This window comes from Aulostomus chinensis, chromosome 9 (assembly GCF_037954235.1).
Source record: "Aulostomus chinensis isolate RoL2024-O1b breed Wild chromosome 9, RoL_Achi_v1.0, whole genome shotgun sequence".
NCBI classification, from domain to species: Eukaryota; Metazoa; Chordata; class Actinopteri; order Syngnathiformes; family Aulostomidae; genus Aulostomus; species Aulostomus chinensis.
Window position 1 is genome coordinate 23,151,417 of NC_141328.1, and position 19,986 is coordinate 23,171,402.

The 19,986-nt window shown below is 42.6% G+C and overlaps 3 protein-coding genes across 4 annotated transcripts; 2 read left to right on the plus strand and 1 right to left on the minus strand.

Moving 5' to 3' along the window:
* Positions 1-1,453: 1,453 nt before the first annotated feature.
* Positions 1,454-8,688, plus strand: LOC147256392 (solute carrier family 35 member E2A). 2 transcript variants are annotated; one of them, XM_086214330.1, is made up of 9 exons: positions 1,454-1,744; positions 2,987-3,438; positions 4,212-4,347; positions 4,578-4,705; positions 4,824-4,905; positions 5,003-5,056; positions 5,149-5,221; positions 5,438-5,583; positions 6,363-8,688. In XM_086214330.1, exons 2-9 carry the CDS (start codon positions 3,159-3,161, stop codon positions 6,589-6,591), a joined length of 1,128 nt encoding a protein of 375 aa, XP_086070456.1. In that variant the 5' UTR covers positions 1,454-1,744; positions 2,987-3,158; the 3' UTR covers positions 6,592-8,688. The 2 variants fall into 2 exon arrangements, with proteins under 2 accessions (XP_086070456.1, XP_086070455.1); XM_086214329.1 differs by having other exon boundaries at positions 4,785-4,905; positions 6,363-8,687.
* Positions 8,689-8,886: 198 nt separating this feature from the next.
* Positions 8,887-14,819, minus strand: slc25a45 (solute carrier family 25 member 45). The gene is made up of 7 exons (XM_086214331.1): positions 14,704-14,819; positions 14,116-14,172; positions 13,989-14,032; positions 13,837-13,908; positions 13,556-13,744; positions 11,520-11,754; positions 8,887-10,936 (listed from the first exon to the last, which is right to left on the minus strand). The coding sequence occupies exons 2-7, from the start codon at positions 14,150-14,152 to the stop codon at positions 10,656-10,658; spliced, it is 858 nt and encodes a 285-aa protein (XP_086070457.1). The 5' UTR covers positions 14,153-14,172; positions 14,704-14,819; the 3' UTR covers positions 8,887-10,655.
* A 586-nt stretch (positions 14,820-15,405) lies between these two features.
* mad2l2 (mitotic arrest deficient 2 like 2) lies at positions 15,406-19,879 on the plus strand. Its single transcript, XM_086214334.1, has 8 exons — positions 15,406-16,147; positions 16,694-16,812; positions 16,911-16,982; positions 17,079-17,179; positions 17,272-17,366; positions 18,177-18,250; positions 18,351-18,443; positions 18,627-19,879. Exons 1-8 carry the CDS (start codon positions 16,108-16,110, stop codon positions 18,663-18,665), a joined length of 633 nt encoding a protein of 210 aa, XP_086070460.1. The 5' UTR covers positions 15,406-16,107; the 3' UTR covers positions 18,666-19,879.
* Positions 19,880-19,986: the final 107 nt, after the last annotated feature.

Below are 19,986 nucleotides of genomic sequence, written 5' to 3' on the forward strand. Positions count from 1 at the left end.
GTCCTACAATAGCAGTTTAATTTATCCGTGTCGACTGCCCTCCAGTGGTCCGGTCAGGAACTACATGCCATTAATCACGACACAACAGTCACCGATCGTTCCGGACTTTTTCTTAAATTGTAGATGCGCCAGATTTTTCGGCATTTTTTGTTAACACAGGGAGTTCACGACGGTATATATATATATATATATATATATATATATATATATATATATATATATATATATATATATATTTTAGAACTGTCTAAAAAGGAAATATTAAGAGTCAGCTTTCACCTGAAATGGATGACACTAAAATGAACATATCAAGTACTCCGAAAACTTGTAGTCATGGACTTAAATTTCAGCAGCCATGTAAAGGAGTTTATTGACTATTGTCACCTCAAAAACATGGCATAAATTCAAGAGTTTTGTCTTACCAAGATATAGAAAAACGTTTGTGTGTCCGTCTTTAGCAGGCTAGAATGGTGTCTTTAATGTATCAAACCACTCAGGCCAGTGAGGCACCAATTAAATTTTGGAGCAATTAACTTTAAGCTGTTAGCTAACTATGCGTGATTTAGAGCATTTAATTTGGATGTAGATCGATGTATTGTTCGTCACCTGTCAGGAAATAAAAAACAAAACAGAAACACACCCATTTTTATTTTCCAATATTTCTCAGGAGTTCAACTGATGAGTAATTCAGAGTGTTGAAATAATCTTCGTAATAATGTTCCCCAAAGACCAAATAAAACCAAACATTTACAGACTTCAGCTCTCACTAGTATCTCCTTCTCTGTAATAAGTGTTTAATTTCAGTCATTTTGTTTCTCGTTTGTCGTCATTATTAAATTGTTGTACTTTATAATATGCAACTCAAACCAAAATGGCAATAAAACCAAAATAACAAACCGTGATATCGGTTCTTTGTAGCTGCCACCGTCCACTTAAAAACCAGTATCATTCAACCAAGCGGTATAGAAAAGGGATGGATGGAATATTCATCACATCCAAAGTGGCAGAAGGTGTTGATAAATCAATAAACAGAAATAATTCTTCGGTTCATTTGTATTTGAAAACGCAAATATTCATCTTTATCAGTACCAACCAGAAGCTGAGTTTCTCAAGTTACAGTCCACTCTGGAAACGTAAACGACCCTGAAAGCGTCATCGGTGTGCTGTGTGGCAGCAGCGTCAAAAGCCAATAAATCTGACCGGAAATACTAAGCCTGCACCCATTAAGAAAATAAAAGCATTATTCGCTCGTTCATAGAAGTCAAAAATGATATTTCTGGTCAAAACTGAGCTCAAATGAAAAAAATGCGGATCTAAATCCTTTCCAGAATGATTATGAACACAAAATACATTACGACTCCGTTGATTTCTGCCCCGAAAGGCAGGTGAGTTCGTGCTGAGAAGTTTATTTTGAAGGTTTTGACGTTTCCGTTTCGGGGCTGGTTAACTTGACGGTGTTAGCAGCCACGTCCAAAAGTCAGGTGTACAGATATGAGGAACCCGTGTAGATGGTAGACGAATGATTGAGTGGGGAGACACAGCAAGTTGTTGTCTCATGTAGCCGTATATGACCGGCAGCACGGCTGGCGTTCTCGCCTGTTTACATTTACATATGAGCACATTTCCCTAAACAAGCAGCAGCTAGCTAACGTCAACGTGCAGCCTCCTTCTTTTATACCACTTTCCACTGTCTGGGTGGGCAGCTGTGTTACTGTAACATTAATCTGCACACGGACACCGACAGGTGAGTCTTTCTTTTTGCAGGTGGCGTCTAGGGTCAAACCCCGTGTGAAGCGAGATTCAAAACGCTGCATTTCAAATCTCATTCTTTGTCCCTCGAAGGTCGAGTGGGTTTTTTTTTTTTAATGCTCTAATTTCTTATTTCGCCCTCTTATTTCGTAATTGCGTCGTTCTTTATTTTGTGCGGTGTAAAACACGTCCCGTTATTGCGAACAGTGCAGGTTGGCGTCAGTCTCTCCTGAGGACGTGTCTCCTACGTGGGAGAATCTCTGCTGACGCTCGCACACTTTCATGCGTTAACCAATTAAACTACTCAAACCAAGTTTTTGAAGCAGAAATATTATAAAAATGGATGCGCTTTGACGTCACATACGTAAAATATGTGTAACGTGATGTGAGTGGTAAAATGCTCTGATTTAAAAAAAAAAATTGTGTTTGTGATGTCTGATCTTATTGGGAATGGCTCCGATTGAGCATCTCTGTCACCAATACAATATCGTCCTCCCTCCCGTAGATAATAAGGTGGGCAAACTACCTGATTAATGCATTTAGACTAATAAAGTAGAGATAAAATAATTATTGGTGGTCTTGCCCCTTGACCCCATGCATGGATTTATGTTGGAATTAACCAGCTGATGGCAGGAATGAGTCTCAGCTAGAAATCAACAGAAGATTTTGAGCTCTAAAATATATATCTATTAATATTTACCTCAATATCTAATCCTGATCGGCATGGCCAAAATTGACATCCTGGTTCGATTGAGATGATCAATTCATTTCAAATATTATGTTATTTAGATGGACATTTTTAGTTACTTGACAGACCTCCTAATAATGTATTTATATTGTGGTGCTTTGCTGCATGGAAATGTGAAATAAATATGCTGCTCTATTCCCTCCTTCCCTAAAGACTGAAATTCTTGCAGCCTGATTATGTAACATCTGCAGCAGGGGCCCCAGTCTGTGTGACCCCTGATGCCTCTGTCTCTTAACACCATGTTGCTCAGAGTTTGCGTTGCTTGGGAGTTGGGCAAATGGATCATAGGGCGTACAAATATCCATTTTTAGGATTTCAGATCCAGTGATTTGGGCTCGTATCAGGCCAACAGTGAAACTATTTATCAGCACATTAAATACAAAGTTATGAAAACGCTGTGAGTAGCTTTTCATGTGACACTTGTCACGACTCTTGTCCAGCGCATGCAAAGATGGTTTTTGTCCTGATGACCATATTTGTGTATTCCAGGTGCTGCAGGCGCGACATCAGCATCTAAGTTTTTTTCCCAGCGGCCACTGCAAGATCAGTTACTCGACTGATCAGAAGATGGACTAACCTTTAAAAACTTTCATTAAGACCCATCACCTCCATCTAACCCCTGTCCTGTCGGGCCTCCAGGGGCCCCCAGGCAGCAGGGGCGATGCCAGGCACCAAGCAGAATGCCAAACACCCGCTATGGCGCCTTCTGTCACCGTTTCGCACCCGGCAGGAGCGGGTGGTGCTGGCCCGCAGCGAGAGCCTGCCAGGGGAGCAGGTGCTGAAGATCACAGTCACAGAGACCACGGTGATCGAGGCAGAGTCGGGGGTGTGGAATTGGCGCTCCATGACCTACCTGGGCCTCTGGTACTTCTTCAGCTTCTGCACACTCTTCCTCAACAAATACATTCTGTCGCTGCTGGAGGGGGAGCCCAGCATGCTGGGTAAGGACGAGCAACAATGCACCTCTGACGCTGAGAATGTTTTTCTGTCCAGCTACACTTCTAAAAGTATCATATGTAACTGTTCTTCATCATACAAATAAAGCATATTGCATTTTTGGTGATATCAGATATATGGGGTTGGCACGGTGGTGCAGTGGTCAGCACTGTCTCCTCACAGCAAGAAGGTTCTGGGTTTGAGTCTTGGCTCGGGGTCTTTCTGTGTGGAGTCTGCATGTTCTCCCTGTTCCTGTGTGGGTTCTCTCTGGTACTCCAGCTTCCTCCCACAGTCCGAAGACATCAAGAGGGGACGAGGCTGATTGATACTCTAAATTGACTGGAGGTGTGACTGTGAGTGTGAATGGTTGTCTGTCTCTGTGTGTTGGCCCTGTGATGGACTGGAGACCTGTCCAGGGTGAACCTGCCTCTCACCTGAAAGCTTCTGAGATAGGCTCCAGCCCGCCGTGACCCTTAACAGGATAAGAGGAAGAAAATGGATGGATGGATCAGATATATGGATATATACCTGCAGACCTTTTCAGCGTCCTGTTAGTCTTTAACACAGTTTCGAAACATTATTGTTACTGTCGCTAATGGAAGACATCAAGCAAAGATCAACCTTAATCATGAAAATCTAAAGTAAAGCAGAAGCTGCTCTGCTCCACGTGTTGTGTTGAAGTGGCTCTTTGAGATCCGCTGCTGACTGACCTGCTCTCTTCAGCCGTCGTGCTGCAGCTGCATGTCTGTGAGCCCTGTGGTTGTTTTGGGCTCCTCAGGTGCTGTTCAGATGCTCTCCACCACCGTCATTGGCTGTCTCAAGATGTTCGTGCCCTGCTGCTTGTACCAGCACAAATCCAGGACCGAATATCCCAGTAACTTTGTCATGATCATGCTGTTTGTTGGACTGATGAGGTGGGTTCTCCCTCCCTCCCTCCCTCCCTCTCTCTCTCTCTCTCTCTCTCCCTCACTCTCTCTCTGAACCGCTTTCTCTTCTGTATACCTTAACAGCTCATTGAATAATCACAAAGAGCTTTTCCTGTCTAAGACTCTGTGTAATCACCTAGAAGCTGATGATGATGGTGATGATGATGATGTTGATGATGTCGTCATTCCTGTACTGTTGTTATGTCCCCGTGTGTCAGGTTCACCACAGTCGTTCTGGGCTTGGTGAGCCTCAAGAATGTGGCCGTGTCCTTTGCAGAGACAGTGAAGAGCTCTGCACCCATCTTCACCGTCATCATGTCCAGGCTGATTCTGGGGGAGTACACAGGTAGAGTGCGTTCTCTAGTTGGTTGATGGGATTTGTTGGCACCAGGTCACGTATGACTCATTGTTGTGACCCCATGCAGGGCTGTGGGTCAACCTCTCCCTGTTCCCCGTCATGGCAGGTCTGGCTCTCTGCACAGCCACCGAGATCAGCTTCAACATGCTTGGCTTCTCTGCTGCTCTGTCCACCAACATCATGGACTGGTACTGATCACCCCAGGCCGCCGTTCCACGGCACCGTGGCGCTGTACTTAACCCTTTATCTCTCTCTGTCTCTGTCTGTCTCTCTGTCTGTCTCAAGTTTACAGAATGTTTTCTCCAAAAAACTACTAAGCGGAGACACTTACAAGTTTAGGTAAAAAACAGTGAACCTCAACGTTGGTGCTATAAACGCTGGATCTTCCATGTCTATGCTGTAGTAATTGTATGTGATTGGTTGTGTTTCAGCCCTCCCGAGCTGCAGTTCTACACCAGTGCAGCAGCAGTCATCATGCTCATACCTGCATGGGTGTTCCTCTTGGTACGTCCACACAGGATCCTTAGCACCCGTACTGTCGTCTTCAGGGTTGCCGTCGTTTACAATACAAACATGATGATTGTCTCTGAAAGTACAGTAATACAAGATTATTAGCTCCAGTGTCTCTCAACTTTCACGATAACGGATTCAGTACCCTCATAAAATAAATTACAGTTGGCACAGGGCTGACTAAAAATCTTACCTCGGTTATGTTTCCAGGATATTCCGGTGATCGGGAAGAGTGGGCGGAGCTTCATATTCAGCCAGGACGTTCTCCTGTTGTTGCTTTTTGATGGCGGCCTGTTCCACCTCCAGAGTGTCACCGCCTATGCTCTCATGGGACGAATTTCTCCAGTTACCTTCAGGTGAGAGACTTCTCTAACTGGCCCTGGAACTGTGAAGGACCAGTCTGGTAACTGGAGTTTTTTTCCATAGGGAAGTTATTGCTGGAAATGTTCTATGGGTAGCAGGTAGCACATTTTATAACCCTGTTGTAGCGGACACTCCTCAGGAGACCATCCTGTCTCAGCACCAGGCAGCAGCGTGTGATGCCACAACGCAACAAATAACCGTTTGTTTGTTTTTTAATTGTATTCATTGAAAAGAAGGGACGAAGCGTATTAACCGACATTTACACGCAGGCTAGTTTCCATCTGTAGTCTGTTGGCAGGTTGATGTATCATAGTCAGACAAAAGATACACATTTACAAAGAGACAATTCAGACCACAATACAACAGTTAATTGCAAAAAACAAACAAGCAAGCAAACCCTTAGTTAGTCAATAAAGATTGTGAGATTTAAGGTAAAGTGCATGTTAGAATGAAGTGCAAAGTTTGTTCTGTATATTGCATGTGATCCTGTTACAGGCCATAAAGTACCTCTGGAATTGAACGTTGACCTGTTCCTCATGAACCCTCAGGATTATTGCACTATGCTAGAATTTCACTTTGACCCATTGCACATAGACATGTTGACACACCAGTATGACACGTTGTTTTTTTGTTTTTTTTTTGTAACCTGAAAAAAAAAAAAAACTCTTTGTGATCACTCGTCTTTTCCTGGTGTCCGAACCCCGTGACTCACAGTTCACGGTTCTGCTCTGGCCCATTTTCACATGTACCGTTCTTACCATCTCTCTTTCAGCGTTGCCAGTACTGTCAAGCACGCTCTGTCAGTGTGGCTGAGTATCATCGTGTTCAGTAACCACATCACCATCCTCAGCGCCGCCGGCACCGTCCTCGTGTTTGTTGGAGTCTTCTTCTATAACAAAGCCAGGCAGATCCAGAGGGAAACCTTACAGGCCATGGCTGCTGAACAGAACCTTAAACCACTCCTGCCGGACCAGGAATTCCAAGCCTCTCAGTCTCAATAAGGAGACTAGAACTCTGCCTGGACCAGCTCACTATGTCTTCAGGTGTGATTTAGTGTCTGGTTTTAGAGAGGAACCTTAAAATAACTTGTCTGCCTTCATTCCTCCTGTGGAAGGGTGTCTCCTCTATCGTCTCACTTAGACTGCCATCAAGGTATTTTTGTAGGCCAACATAAAAGTTAGCATTGCCAAAACAGTGCATTAGATTTGCACTTTTCGTTTCGCGAGGTGACCTTCACAAATGAACACCACTTCACTGATTCCTGCTGCGTAAATGCAATCACTAGGAGTGCAAAGCTAACGTGCTATGAGCGAACGACACCGCGGACTGTCATCACAGCTAGCTTTGTTTAAAGCCAGCTACAGCCTCTGTAGTCTCCCTTAGCTACTTTGAACAACTACCAGCTGAAAGACAGATAAATGCTTCAAAAACTCCCTGTGGTATTTACGGACATATTTGATGTCCTACAACAAAATGTAAAAAACGTGTTTGTTAACGAAAGGCCTTGCTTCAGGCATTTCATTGCAAACTCCCTGACTTTGAGACAAGGGAACCAGATGTTCAACAGTCCTCTTATTTCTGGGTTTGATGCCACTCTGATCGCACTCCAGCTACTTACACTTAAATCAAGCTTGATCTTTGGCTCTGTCTAATGTCGCTCAGGGTGTCCTTCAGTCTGTTGAGGGAAGTGACTCGTAAGCGTTTCGTCTTACGTTCCAGAGTGTGCTAGCTCATTGATCTCATCTGCGGTGCAGCAGCAGCTGAATGTACGCTCTTGTATCTGTGAAACATTGAAGATTTGACTATTGTGAACATACACTGTATAATACAATGTAAAAAAACAATAATAATAATGACCACGATCGCACCTTGATAGAAGATGTGAACAAGGCTCTGGTGCCGGAGATAGGAGAGGCTTCTCCAGCCACTACTTTCCGTTTGACACATTATTTTTAAATGATGTGTGAAACATTTGAAAGCCACATACTGCATTCTAGGAATGCTGATCCTCGCTCACGAACTGTAGGTAAAGCAGCTTCGAGAGTGAATGGACGATTGTGCCACTCTTTTGTTACACATTTGTTATCATGCAGGAAAAAAACACTCGTACCATTTTTGTTGTTCAGGCCGTGGGGCGTGTGCAACAGTCAGACAATCAACCTCCCAAACATTTTTGGCTTAAAAAAGAAAAAAAAAATGCACATCCATCATAAACCAACTTCCTGGTACGATTCTGATCTACTGTATTTGTAATACTTGTAAACTGCAGAATGTTCCTCTGCAGCGATGAACGAAAAAGCAGCACAATAAAAGTTGTAATAAATGGTATCTTTCATGTTGTGGCACATGTATTTGTCAACCGACAGCAGCAGTTCATCATGTAAAACTGTTTGACTCCTGAGACCGTCTAGGAGTTGGATCGTTGCGACCACAAATTCAATCTCATTATGTTTTGAAGTGCTTTTTCTTTTTTTTTTTAATTTCCAGTTGAGACTCTCTGGTTTCTGCTACATGGATCTTTCTTCCATAGAAACATGCGGGTGAGACATTGCAGTAACAGCTGCCCAGTGCCAATAGTCAGGCGTACACCTGAGTGGGATCATGATCATACGTTGCATCCGGCCGTGGTGGCTTACAGGTTTCCACCCGGGCCGGTCTGCCTGTGTACTTGTTTGACCTTCTTCATTAACGTTCCTGCGACGCGTCATGTTTGCTGCAGTTTTGTGCCTTGAGAAGCAGCATCTTCCTCCTGTCTTAACAGATAGTTTAACGTGACTGACAATTGTTCTCTGACAACAAATAAGCTAATCATTCTGTACGTTTTTTTTTTTTTTCCGTTAGAGGAGTTTCTCTGTAAAGCGTGTCTATGCTTGAACCTGTTTTGCTTAGTTTTTTTTATATTCACCTTCCATATTAGCTTTCTGGTGCTTCCTCAAGCTGCCAGCTCAGTGTGGAGTTCTCATCTATTTTCATGATTAGAAAAGTGGAAATTGTTGAGAGAGAAGTTACCAGCTGTACATTTGGGGAGGTGCAACTCAGAAATGTAAAATATTAAGTGATGTAAAGTCTTGAGGATGTATGATTGTTGTGTAGAAAATAAAATTATTTTCTCTGCAGCACACTGTGTCAGTTTGTTTTGGAAGTGATTCACAATGTTTCACTGATTTACACACATCCTGGTTCCAGTAAGCTTCCTTAACCTGTATATCAGGGTTTCTCAACCACTGGGCTGGGGTCCCTTGGTGGTTTGACATTACCTTCCTGTGGGTTGAAAAATACTTTCACGCTAAAGCCCACTTTTTGCAATAGAAAGTATTTGTTTAAGCTATTTTTTTTTAATTTATCAAACCTTAAATAAATGAATTATTAGTTTAAAAAAAAACAACCTTCAAGCAACATCGATCTGAGAACAGCGGCTTACTGCTACTATCAGCATGTGGTACGGTGAATAATGGAAAAGCTCTTTTAGCACACATCTATAAAAACATTTTTTTAAACCGGATGTTTGTATTGTTTTTATTTAGAACAGGGTGTGGTGGTGGTTTTTTTTTTAAAAGTTTAAATAGATTACTAGAGTATCAAAAATGAGCTAAAATCATCCGCGACCTATTTTAACGCTCCTTAGGTGCTACCCTGTTAAGAACACATCAGCCTATTAAGTAAAAAAGGTTGGGAACTCTGCAATAAATCACATGATCTCATCTTATTTTGCAACGTTGAACTCACATTGATTATTGATATTAGAACTACGATTAGACAAAATATTCTTGGCATTCTGGGCGTAGAGCAGCTCACTAGCTTCATTTCTCTCCGTGATGTTTACTGAAATGCAGTGATGGGCTACCATTTACATTCTGTGAATATAATTAGCTGGACGTGAAACGTATACCAATGCGACCTTTGACCTTCCTTCATCAGGAGAGACTCTCTTGGATCCTGCAGCAGCAGTGCCTCTGAGACTGTTGGCAGTAAAATGCTTCTTAATGAAGACTAAACATGTCGAATGAAAGCAGGCTTTGTGAAGCAGCCAGCATCCGTAACAGAACAGATCCACAGCAGTGCTGTTAAAACTCAACAGCCACAAATATCATATTTCATCTCCGACACCAAAATGAATTTACCAAAAGGAATTATGTCCAGATGTTCTGGAGGCATCAGAGCCAGCGGTGAGCTCTTCTCTCTGGGCTTTGTGCTCTCCAACATTACACACATGGAGGATCCACGTTAGCACCCTTGGTCGTTCTCTCGCAGGACGGCCCATCCTCCGACTCTGGAGCAATCCTTCCGTGGAACTCGATGATGAAACATCCTCAACATACAGCTGCTTGAGGATACTTCTTTATGATTAAAAGATGAGAATGTAGGAGATACAGCGAGTTCAAGAAGTTCATGTTTTATTTTCCAGTGCCAGCTGGAGGATGGTCCTGTTAGACAGGCCAAAGCCTCCCGCTCAGATAGTTCAGTTGTGTAGCATTTCCTTCCACTGCCTATATAAATACGAACAGTCTCGAGATTCAGGAAAGTTCTCAGGAGCTTTTTTTTACTGGAATGACTTTTGGAATCACTGAGAGGTTTAGAAGGAAATCTGTCACATCATTTGCTTTCAAAATAAAACGTTTACATTCAAAAAGTCAGCTTGAACGGTTTTTAATCCAGCAAAGTCCCTCATTCACCTTTACATCCTGTATGATTTGGTGGGTTTCACATCGCTGAGCATAACAGACAACAGCACGGGTGGATTTGTGTCTATGAGGTGACGCTGCTGCCCTCCTCAGTCTGAGTCCAGCTGGTTCATGTTTATTCGATATATTGTTATTTTTGTACAACTGCTGCCTTGTGTCCCCCCCGTGAAAGAGATTTTTCGTCCCGGTGGGAGTTTCTGGTGTAATCAAAAACAACCCGAGCAGCTTCAGCCTGACATGCTCCATCACCAATGGACCGTCCAGCGGTCTTCCGTCTCAGAACGTTCAGGTCCATGAAAGCAGCGGGGCGAGAGCAAACAGACGTCCAGCCTGGAGTCATTGCGCTGTACGATGAGTCAAGGAGTGTACTGAGGATCAAGAGATCATCTTGCCGGTGGGCACCAAAGCCTCATCAGGGTCTCGTAGCTGAGGAAGGTGACGGCGTTGACGGGAAAGGCCCTCAGGCTGTTCAGGAGAAGGCCTTTGAAGAAAACTCTCACTCCTTCCTCTCGGAGGCTCACCCTCATGCAGTGGAGGACGCCGTTGTACTCCCGACCGCCGGCCCCTGACATCTGTAGGCGGGCTTTCACCACATCCATGGGTGTGGCAAAGGCCCAGGTGACCACGCCGGCCACACCACCCGCTATCAGTATTGCAAATGTATCTGAGGAGAGACACAGTTTGTGACATTACAACTGAAGTTCAGGATGAAGACCACGCCTCCTCTCATCAAGCCAATCACCGTCAGCCACCTCACATCGACCTCTTCACCCAACATCCCTCTGTTCATGTCTCTCACCCACTTCCTCTCTAGGACCTTTGGTGTGGACTTGGTTAAATTTGTTAAATCTGGTCATTCGTTCAGATTCAGTCCAAACTTACATCTAGAATCTAATAATGATACGACAAATTATTCCCTTTATTTTAACTTTTAATTTCTGCTGCAACCAGAGTGTAAACATGCCAGGGGCTTACTGACTGACTCCCTGTGTGAAAAAAACCCATGAAGAGACCCCCCCAACACACACACGTTTTTTTTTATTGGCATACTTGAAGTGATCCATAGTTTAAACTCAAAGTGCATGCAAACAGCACTGCTGAGCTTACTGCGTTACTCTTATGGAACATAGTGTTTGTCCTCACTGCGTGGACAGAATTTGTCTACGCTTGTCTGGTCTTGTTTAAACAAACATTTCATCCATGTTTTTGGCTGTAGTGAGTTTCCACTCTAGTTTACAGAGGCTGACCTGGCTGCTTCCCGCGCTCCGTCAGAGCCTTACGTGTGACCTCGTAAGGCAGAAAGTAGAGTCCATAGCAGGGCACGTCCCTCAGAGCGAGAGCCATCCCTCCTCTGAAGAGGCCCCTGGGACCCTCCTCTTTCAGGATCACAGCAACCAGGTCAACGGGTCCACTGTATCTGAGAGTCGTCGTCTGACCCTGCAGACGCACCTTCACCAGGTCGATCGGTGCCGTAATCAGAACCTGTGAGGAGATCATGTGAGAGGTCAGGCCACCTGTTAGCGTCTTCATTTATTCAGGGTTTAAAATCACACCACCCTGAAGGGTGTGACCAAGGGCCAAGGCTAGCAAACCCTTGATCGAGTGCTGTGTGTGCATGTGTGTGTGTGTGCGCGCGTGCGTGTGCATTGTCCAATGATTATGAGTCTCATTGGACTGTGTGATATCTAAATTTTCTTTGTTTAACACAGATTGGCCCATATAAAAGCAATAAACTACACAGCAATTTAAATCATTACCGTTCTTCACTCCACAGTGAATTGCAGTCCAGTGTTTTTCTCTCTCTTTGTGTGCTCAATGAAACCTATTGCGAATTTATTTATTGAATGAGGTTAGGAGTCACAATCTTTTACTTCTTGGTTGTCTGGATCCTGAAGAGGATTCTGAAAGCATCATTTGGGGAACTTTCTAGTGCTACACAGTAGAGCACAGTACAATTTAAAATGTACTTGCAAGCACGTTGGCTTGAGCGCTATCTTCATCATCATCATCATCATCATCATCATCATCATCATCATCATCATCATCATCATCATCATCACAAAGATTAATCCTGACAGTCTGACTCATGTACTTCTCTTTAAACTGGCCTCTGCCCTCAACAACAGAGCCAAATTTAGCGTCTGTTCATCCTCGGTTGATCAATGAGAGTTCAATTACATATTAAACTCCACTTTAAAAACTTGAACAGTCACACTTTCTACCAAAGAGAGTGCTTGTCGGCGTACGATGAACACCTCTGGAAGCCTGTAGCTCTACATTATCATCTTGTTAACCTATGACTGACTTGTCAGGGGTCATTTTCATAGCTAAATTCTAGTATTTTTCCACTTGGGCTTTTTTGTTTTGGGGTCACAAGAATTAGACCAAAGCTCTAACTGACAACAGCTTTGAAATAATGTTACACAGCACACGAGCACATCTAAGTCCGTCCACTAAAAGCGTTCATTCCCAATAGGCTCAGATGTTACTTTCGGTGTCTGATATCATTGAAACGACCCTTCATTCATGCTTCATTTTCACTTTCTGCACCAGTGTTGTTGAGGGGCTTTGAAGGGTTTGTCACTCTGAAAGCTATCAGAGCGGAGCATGAAGGATGCGCTCACAATGTGGAAAACTAGGTGACCCCGTTTCTTTTAAGAGAAAGAGAGGATACTGTGAGTGCTGGCTTCTTCTTCTAGTCCCGCTGGACAGTATCATTTTCACAGAGATTTTGTCATGACGTGGTAAAGATGTCATGACGAGTGAGAAGAATCTTTTTGGAGCGGGACAGGAGTGACAATCCAGTCCCGTGTCAGGCACTCCTGTGCACACTGCAACAAAAATTGTACCCAAATGTGACAAATTTGCACCCTAAGCCATAGGAACGTGACACTGACTGCGTCTCGCTGCGTCAGTGGATTCACCCCTCTGATGATCTTTCATCAGACAAAAATAGTCTGGAAGAGACAGCCAAGACCAGAGGGATCATGGGAAACTATCCGTCAAGTCTTCAGTTACATGTCAGACATACGTTTCTCTCTGGATGACCCCTCCTTGTTGTCACACGCTGATAATAACAGGCCAAAAGCTCTTTTAGCGGATGGACTTTGACACCAATTGCACCTCACTCTAGTTGAAGCAGCAGGAATTCTGGTCAAAATACTCAAAACTCAGTTTTTTTTCACTCTATCTAGCAAACATTTCAACCCAGGTGGAAAAGTACCAGTACCATGTAAAGTGGCATGCAGTGAGCGAATGAAAGCAGCCAGTCAGGAGTCCTTACCTGAACCAAACCTGAGAAGCAGCCAGCGGTGAAGACGTGAGCAGCGGAGGGGGGCTGGCCGCGACTGCGGTCGCTACGTCGAGACTGGGTGAGGTAATCTAAAGCGTTACTGTACGCACCGAATACGACAGAGTTGGTGAGGCCTGTGGTCAACACAGGGAACGCCATTCCCTTGAAGAATCCACGCAACTGGGAGAATAAAAACAGAGTACACTTGTTTTCTGGTTGGGGGGCTGCAGGGTTTTCTGATCTGGCAGATCTGAAGAGGACATGACACCTACCCCTTCGTGAGAGTACGTCTTTGCCACGCAGTGAAAAATCCCCTTATAGAGAGAGTGAGCCTGCAGACGCACCTACAGATAAAACACAAGCACGATCAGACAAGGCTGAGGTTCAACTTTACCTGTGTTTCTGTCTTCCGGTGTCTTTTGACCTTCACGGTGTCTATCGGATGTCCAACGGCGAGCCCCACTGCACCTACATCAAAAACAACACATTTACAAATACTGCACCTGCTCGAACGCATCAATTCGGACACAAAATTGAATGCATTTTCTTACCTGAAATGCTTCCTGCTACAAATTCAAGAAAAGGCATGATTTCATGACCTGTTTAACCTTTTAAAAAACAACAAAAAAAAAACATGTTAGAGATTAACTGATACTGGAGGTTTACACCTGCTGTAAAGCCAGTTGGCTGGTGTCAGATAGCCTCACACAGTTAATGTATGACTGACATTTGCATATGGAGGGGAAGCCTCACGCTTGTTCACGCTTATACTATATAATTCCTATTACTGTATTATTACATAGGAATACCTAAATGAAACCCTTGCAAAATACACACTTTGTGTGTAACTAACAAATGTGTGTTTAAAGCAAATTATTTTCCAACATGATGCTAAATCTGCTGGCTACATATATTTCAATGTGTTTTTTTCACACCATTCTTTCACCCTCCTCTGTGGGCGATTTGGCGAGCATCATATAACAGGAGGTATTTCTAGGTCCGGCCATTTTCCTCCATTTATTTTAGTCTGTATTGAACTTCCTAACTCATCACATATAAACTGCACGACGCTACGCTACGTCATCATACGGTTTGTTATTAGCATCTCACGCACGGTTAGTAGTTAATGAGACTCCTACCTTTACTAACAATCACTTCATTGTGCAGACATCCTCGGTTCAACTCTCCACACCGCTCCGCTGCCACATCTCATGAAGGATCGCTGCCCGAGTCAATAACAAATCAGCGCTTCCCGTTTCTTCAAAATAAAAGCCACCTAACGACCTGTTGAACTGACACAGAAGGACAGCGTTGCTTGTAGTTTTCCGTGTTTGTCTATGCCAGGCCGTTAAAATATGACATGATTACATAAATAGACGGACTAATACTGGTGTAACACTTGCGCTCTCTGCGAGATTGCTGCCTCTATAACAACGGAAAAAACAGCATGCACGAGTACTTCCGGTATCTTCATGATAAAAGACACATTCGAACGCGCTGCAATACAGAGATGTCTCTGGAATTACAAACATTATAATAATTTATTGATAATTTCTTAAAAGCTGTTCTGTGTGAGAGAGGGGGATGGAATGTGAATTGGAGAGGGGGGAAGGGAGGGGGCCACAGATAGGGAAGGGAAGAGGGAGGTTGATGGAGATGCTTATTCCCTTCATTACAACTACAAGTTTATTGGAGTCGCTTTTGCAAGTTAGTCTCAAAATATATGGGAAACGTGACTGAATATTCTCTCACCTGTCCTCTCAAAAACACAGACCAAAGTGGTCATTATTTTATTAATGTAAATAATGACAATTAATTTGAAAAACGAACTATTTTTTGAAGTAAATTAAGGGTTACTGGAACTATTAGAGACCCCAACACATGTACAATATCTCTGCATTCATGAGAGCAATATTTTTTTTTACTGTGGTGTTTGTCGATTGTCACTGAAGTAAAGGGACTGGACACCTTCAAATATTTGCTATATTCTTCGAAAAGATGTATAAGTGTATCGATTCATCTATAATTCAGAGTCTTATTGATAGGTATGACACTTATGCTCAGATTTTTAGATCGCAATTAAAACTAAACGCACTAAACACTCCGGATAGTGGCGCTAATGCGCCAATGCGCTACCACAAAAAAGAGGAAGAAGAAGAAGAAGAAGAAGAAGAAGAAGAAGAAGAAGAAGAAGAAGAAGAAGAAGAAGAAGAAGAAGAAGCTACGTCATCACTGGCAGACGGGGCGCAAACACAACTTTACGTCATGAAGCAGCGCATCAAAACATTGAAAAGCGTTTATCCATCTCTGGCAATGCTAAAAAAATGTTCTGTTGAGCGTGATTAAATGTTTTTTTTAAATTATGAAATCACTCGACTTGCATGGTTTTTAATCATCCGTACGTCTTTTTTTAAACTCATTTTTTCTCCTCTTTCCCATTTGGTGGAAAGCGACGATAATGCTATGCTAACCTTAGCTGTCTGTGTGTGAGTGGAAGTTAGCCTTTAAATTTGTTTTTGTGCTGATTTTTGGGAAAATAAATCATGACAACTCTCACAAGACAAGACCTCAACTTTGGACAAGGTAAGACAAACAATTACGGTCATATCCTTGTTTGAGTTCAGTTCAATATTAATTTATTAATCCACAACAATGAGAGAAGACATCACTTATACATGAATAAACAAATATATTGGGGCTGAGCTGGTCAGTATACAATGGAACTGACGTAACTCAGTTAAGCAGTCATTTAAAATCAGTAGATAATTATAAAATTAAATATTTTATGCAAGACAATAATATCAAAAGTTAGAAAATTTGGTACTGCTCTATCTTCTGCTTAGCGAATCAACTCTTAAGGTAAAGCTTAGATGATATACTGGACAATTAATTTTCCTATCTTGTAAATCTTGTCATGTAATTAATAATGATGATGCACATCATTTACTGCATCTTGGGAACATGGTGGTCAAGGAGGCATAGCTTGATACAAACAAACAGTTTGATTCATTAGAGTTTCTAGTCATGTGACAGGTTATTAAGAACTAATTCATTTGGTCTGAAGTTGGATTGACTTGCCTGATATTAGAGGATGTTGTGGAAGTCTTACTGAGGTTTCCTGGTTTCCAGTGGTTGCTGATATCCTCTGTGAGTTTCTGGAAGTCGCCATTCATCTCATCCTGTATGTCCGTGAAGTTTACCCCTCTGGGATATTTCAGAAGAGAAAGAAATATAATGTACCGGTGCAGGTAGAGGAGAATTTAGGGGTTATTTCTCTTTTTACACATCGGAAGGGAGACTCACCTGTTTCTGTCTCTGATTCTCTGTTGTTGTGTTTCTCTTGTAGATGTCATGTCACCCAGAGCTGAATCAGTATATCCAAGATACACTTCATTGTGTAAAACCACTCATTGAGAAGGTAAAACCAGGCCAAACGTTGACAGGTTGAAAAAGGAAGCACTCATCAGCTGTCATATATTTGCATTCACTGCAGACATCTTCCTTTTTCTCCTAGAATGATGCAGAGAAGGTGGTGGTGGTCATCATGGACAAGGAGCACCATCCAGTAGAGAGATTTGTGTTTGAGATCTCCCAGCCTCCACTGCTCTCCATTAGGTTGTTTACTTCATTTAATCAGTTAGGAATATTAATCATGTGATTATTTTGTGAGTCCTAATCAGGAGCTAACTGTGTTTTTGTTGTTACAGCTCAGACACACTACTTTCCCACGTGGAGCAGCTGCTGAGGGCCTTCATACTCAAGATCAGCGTGTGCGATGCCGTATTAAATAATAACCCACCAGGTAATGTCACCAATTCCTACCTGAGGATGAGTGGAGCTTAGATCTCTGAACCTGTTTCCCTGATGTCAGCGCATGAAAGTATCTTACACAGCACATTCGAAGTGAAAACCTCACTAAATACACAGTATATTCATAGTCCTCCTCAGGTGTGTTAGCATAAAACAGAGAATTAGGACAGAATCAAACCAGTCTTGTCATGACTGAGGTGTTATTGAACTCTCTTATGAGTGTACAATATAGTCTATACCATTTTACTAGCTAGCTTATTAGCATATCTTTGCTCATAGACATGCATGCAGCTTAAAGTAGATAGATTGGCAGACGTTATGATAAAATTGGTTTGTAAATGCGATGAATGTGTGCATTTTACAAGAGGGGGAAATTGGATTTTTATATAAAAGTACAAAAAAAAGTAAAACCTTTGTCATTTTTTGGCATATTTTGTTGAACAGGTGAAGCATGCGACCATGGTTGTGAACTCCGAGGACTACAACTCATTTCAGCTCTAAGACCCTTTTTACCTCGGGAGCTCACTGTGGCCAAGATGCTTCGTGTTAACTTTTATCTTTGCCGTGTTCTAATTTACTGTACAACAAACAACATTTTTAGAAAACGTCCTCCTCTCAGTTTAGGCAGCAAGGCAGACATGCAGCAGAATCGTATCTCATCTATAGAATGGGCGCCATTATGCCTCAGATGTCCTTGGTTTTTATACATTACATTGTGGTAAACAGGCGCTATCCTTCCTTTTGACGTTGGCTAGGAACAGATCGCTACTTCCTATGACCTTTTTTTTTTTTTCTGTCACAGGTTGTTCATTCACAATATTAGTACACACAAGAGATGCCGCTACACGCAACATGGAGAAGGTCCAAGTCATCAAGGTGAGATTTCTAGACACCGGAGAGCAGTAGAGCAGCTGATACTAATACTAATCTGAAAGTAGAAAAAGATGGATCATGTTGTTTGAATTTGCTTTGGTAGGATTTCCCCTGGATAGTTGCTGACGAGCAGGAGGTCCACATGCAGGAGCCCAGACTCATCCCGCTGAAGACCATGACGTCCGATATAGTGAAGGTGGGCAAGCAGACGCGCTCATCCCGTCTCAGCCTCATTCTTTAATTTGATGACCTCTTGTGAAATGTGTCACGGCTGAGTAATAATGTCCTTCATCATGTTTGAAGAACAGAGTACTGCAGGGACGTTGTTTGTTTTTTTTGTCTTCAACTGAAATTCAGTGTTTTCTGTCTCTAATAACAGATGCAGCTCTATGTAGAAGAGAGAGCGCAGAAGACGTAGGCACCGCTGATACACGTCTACACGAATCTGAAGTACTGTATATACACCAGCCCGCAGGAGCCGCCACAGTCTGACAGAAGGAGTTTGTCAGTGGTGCGATGCTCTGTGGGGAATGAAGTTTTGGGTGGATTGAGTGGTATTAAGAGTCAGACTGCCTCAGATTTGAATTACAATCATGCACGAGTATGACGTTTTTGTCTTGTATTGTTCAGGATGCAGACCTTTATGATTAAAATGATTCTGTATCAACATTAAAGTAAATCTGCAGTGGGATCGTTTACATAGCAGGGTTTAACAGGACAGCATTAATCAGTGGTATCAGCTGAACTCTCAGTGTTCAGTGTCTTCTGTGTCTTTGTAGAGAAAGTGATTACACTGTGAAGATGTTGCCTCCAACATCTCGCTTAGGTTTTGTTTTGTTTTTTTTAACTGCTGAATGATTATGATGATGTGCTATTAAAAAAGTTAATAATCATAGTAAGGATCTAAACAGCAGCATCAGATTACCCTATCCTACGATCATTGTATTTCCAGAGATTGAGAACAGCCATGCTTGTAATTAGTTTTTAGTGCTGTCATTTCAAGTTAACTCTAGCAGAAGTCAACTCGTTAGAAAAGGGGAGCTGGTTTTTTAATGAATTAATGTACTTTTTATCTTTGAAAATTGCCTTTTATCATCACACGATATTGAGATAAAGTAGTAATCTCAAGGTTGTGCAATAATTTACTCGTGATCTGCAGACAGCTGCAAAAATTCCAAGCACGAGCCAAACCACGACTGCACTGCTGGTCAGTTCACCGCATGTTGCAAATATCAAGCAGTCGCAATTTCTTGTGTCTTCATTACAGCATATATGAGATGCAGTTGTTCATGGTTCATGGACTTCTGAGCACGACAAGTCATTAAAGAGCTAATGTTCCAACAGTCCTTCAGCACTCAAATGAATCTGATATGGTCTGAACGTCTGATATGCGTCCAAAGGGTGTCGAAATGTCAGAACTGCCTCAGGATGCTTAACGCATTTCTGTGTAATCTGTTTCAGATATTTACTTTAGGCCATTATTTTCCAGACTGCTTTTTCCTTTCAAGAATGAGGGCAGAAGTGTTGCATCAGACCACAGCTGATGTTTTTGGTGATCTTGTTGGTCACAGCTTGTCAATGTTGAAATCACTTGGTATCACTAAACCTTTTCAAGTGTTGCCAGGCTGCTCGAGTCCATAAACACAAGGTTTTGATTGTTCATTTACCGGAACACGCATGGCCCGATCTTAGAAGGCATCACAAGCTTGAAAAAAGCATTTTAAGTGCAGATTGGGTTT

Bases quoted from the DNA above. Each gene is read 5' to 3' on its own strand.
- LOC147256392 (XM_086214329.1), top strand. From the start codon at position 3,159: ATGCCAGGCACCAAGCAGAATGCCAAACACCCGCTATGGCGCCTTCTG. The intron at 4,706-4,784 runs GTAGAGTGCGTT...GACCCCATGCAG, and splicing joins GATTCTGGGGGAGTACACAG to GGCTGTGGGTCAACCTCTCC. The intron at 4,906-5,002 runs GTACTGATCACC...GTCTGTCTCAAG, and splicing joins TCCACCAACATCATGGACTG to TTTACAGAATGTTTTCTCCA.
- slc25a45 (XM_086214331.1), bottom strand. From the start codon at position 14,152: ATGCCTTTTCTTGAATTTGTAGCAGGAAGCATTTCAG. The intron at 13,745-13,836 runs GTAGGTGTCATG...TTATTCTCCCAG, and splicing joins AGACGTACTCTCACGAAGGG to TTGCGTGGATTCTTCAAGGG. The intron at 11,755-13,555 runs GTAAGGACTCCT...ATCTCCTCACAG, and splicing joins GCTTCTCAGGTTTGGTTCAG to GTTCTGATTACGGCACCGAT.
- mad2l2 (XM_086214334.1), top strand. From the start codon at position 16,108: ATGACAACTCTCACAAGACAAGACCTCAACTTTGGACAAG. The intron at 16,813-16,910 runs GTAGAGGAGAAT...TTTCTCTTGTAG, and splicing joins AATATAATGTACCGGTGCAG to ATGTCATGTCACCCAGAGCT. The intron at 16,983-17,078 runs GTAAAACCAGGC...TTTTTCTCCTAG, and splicing joins TAAAACCACTCATTGAGAAG to AATGATGCAGAGAAGGTGGT.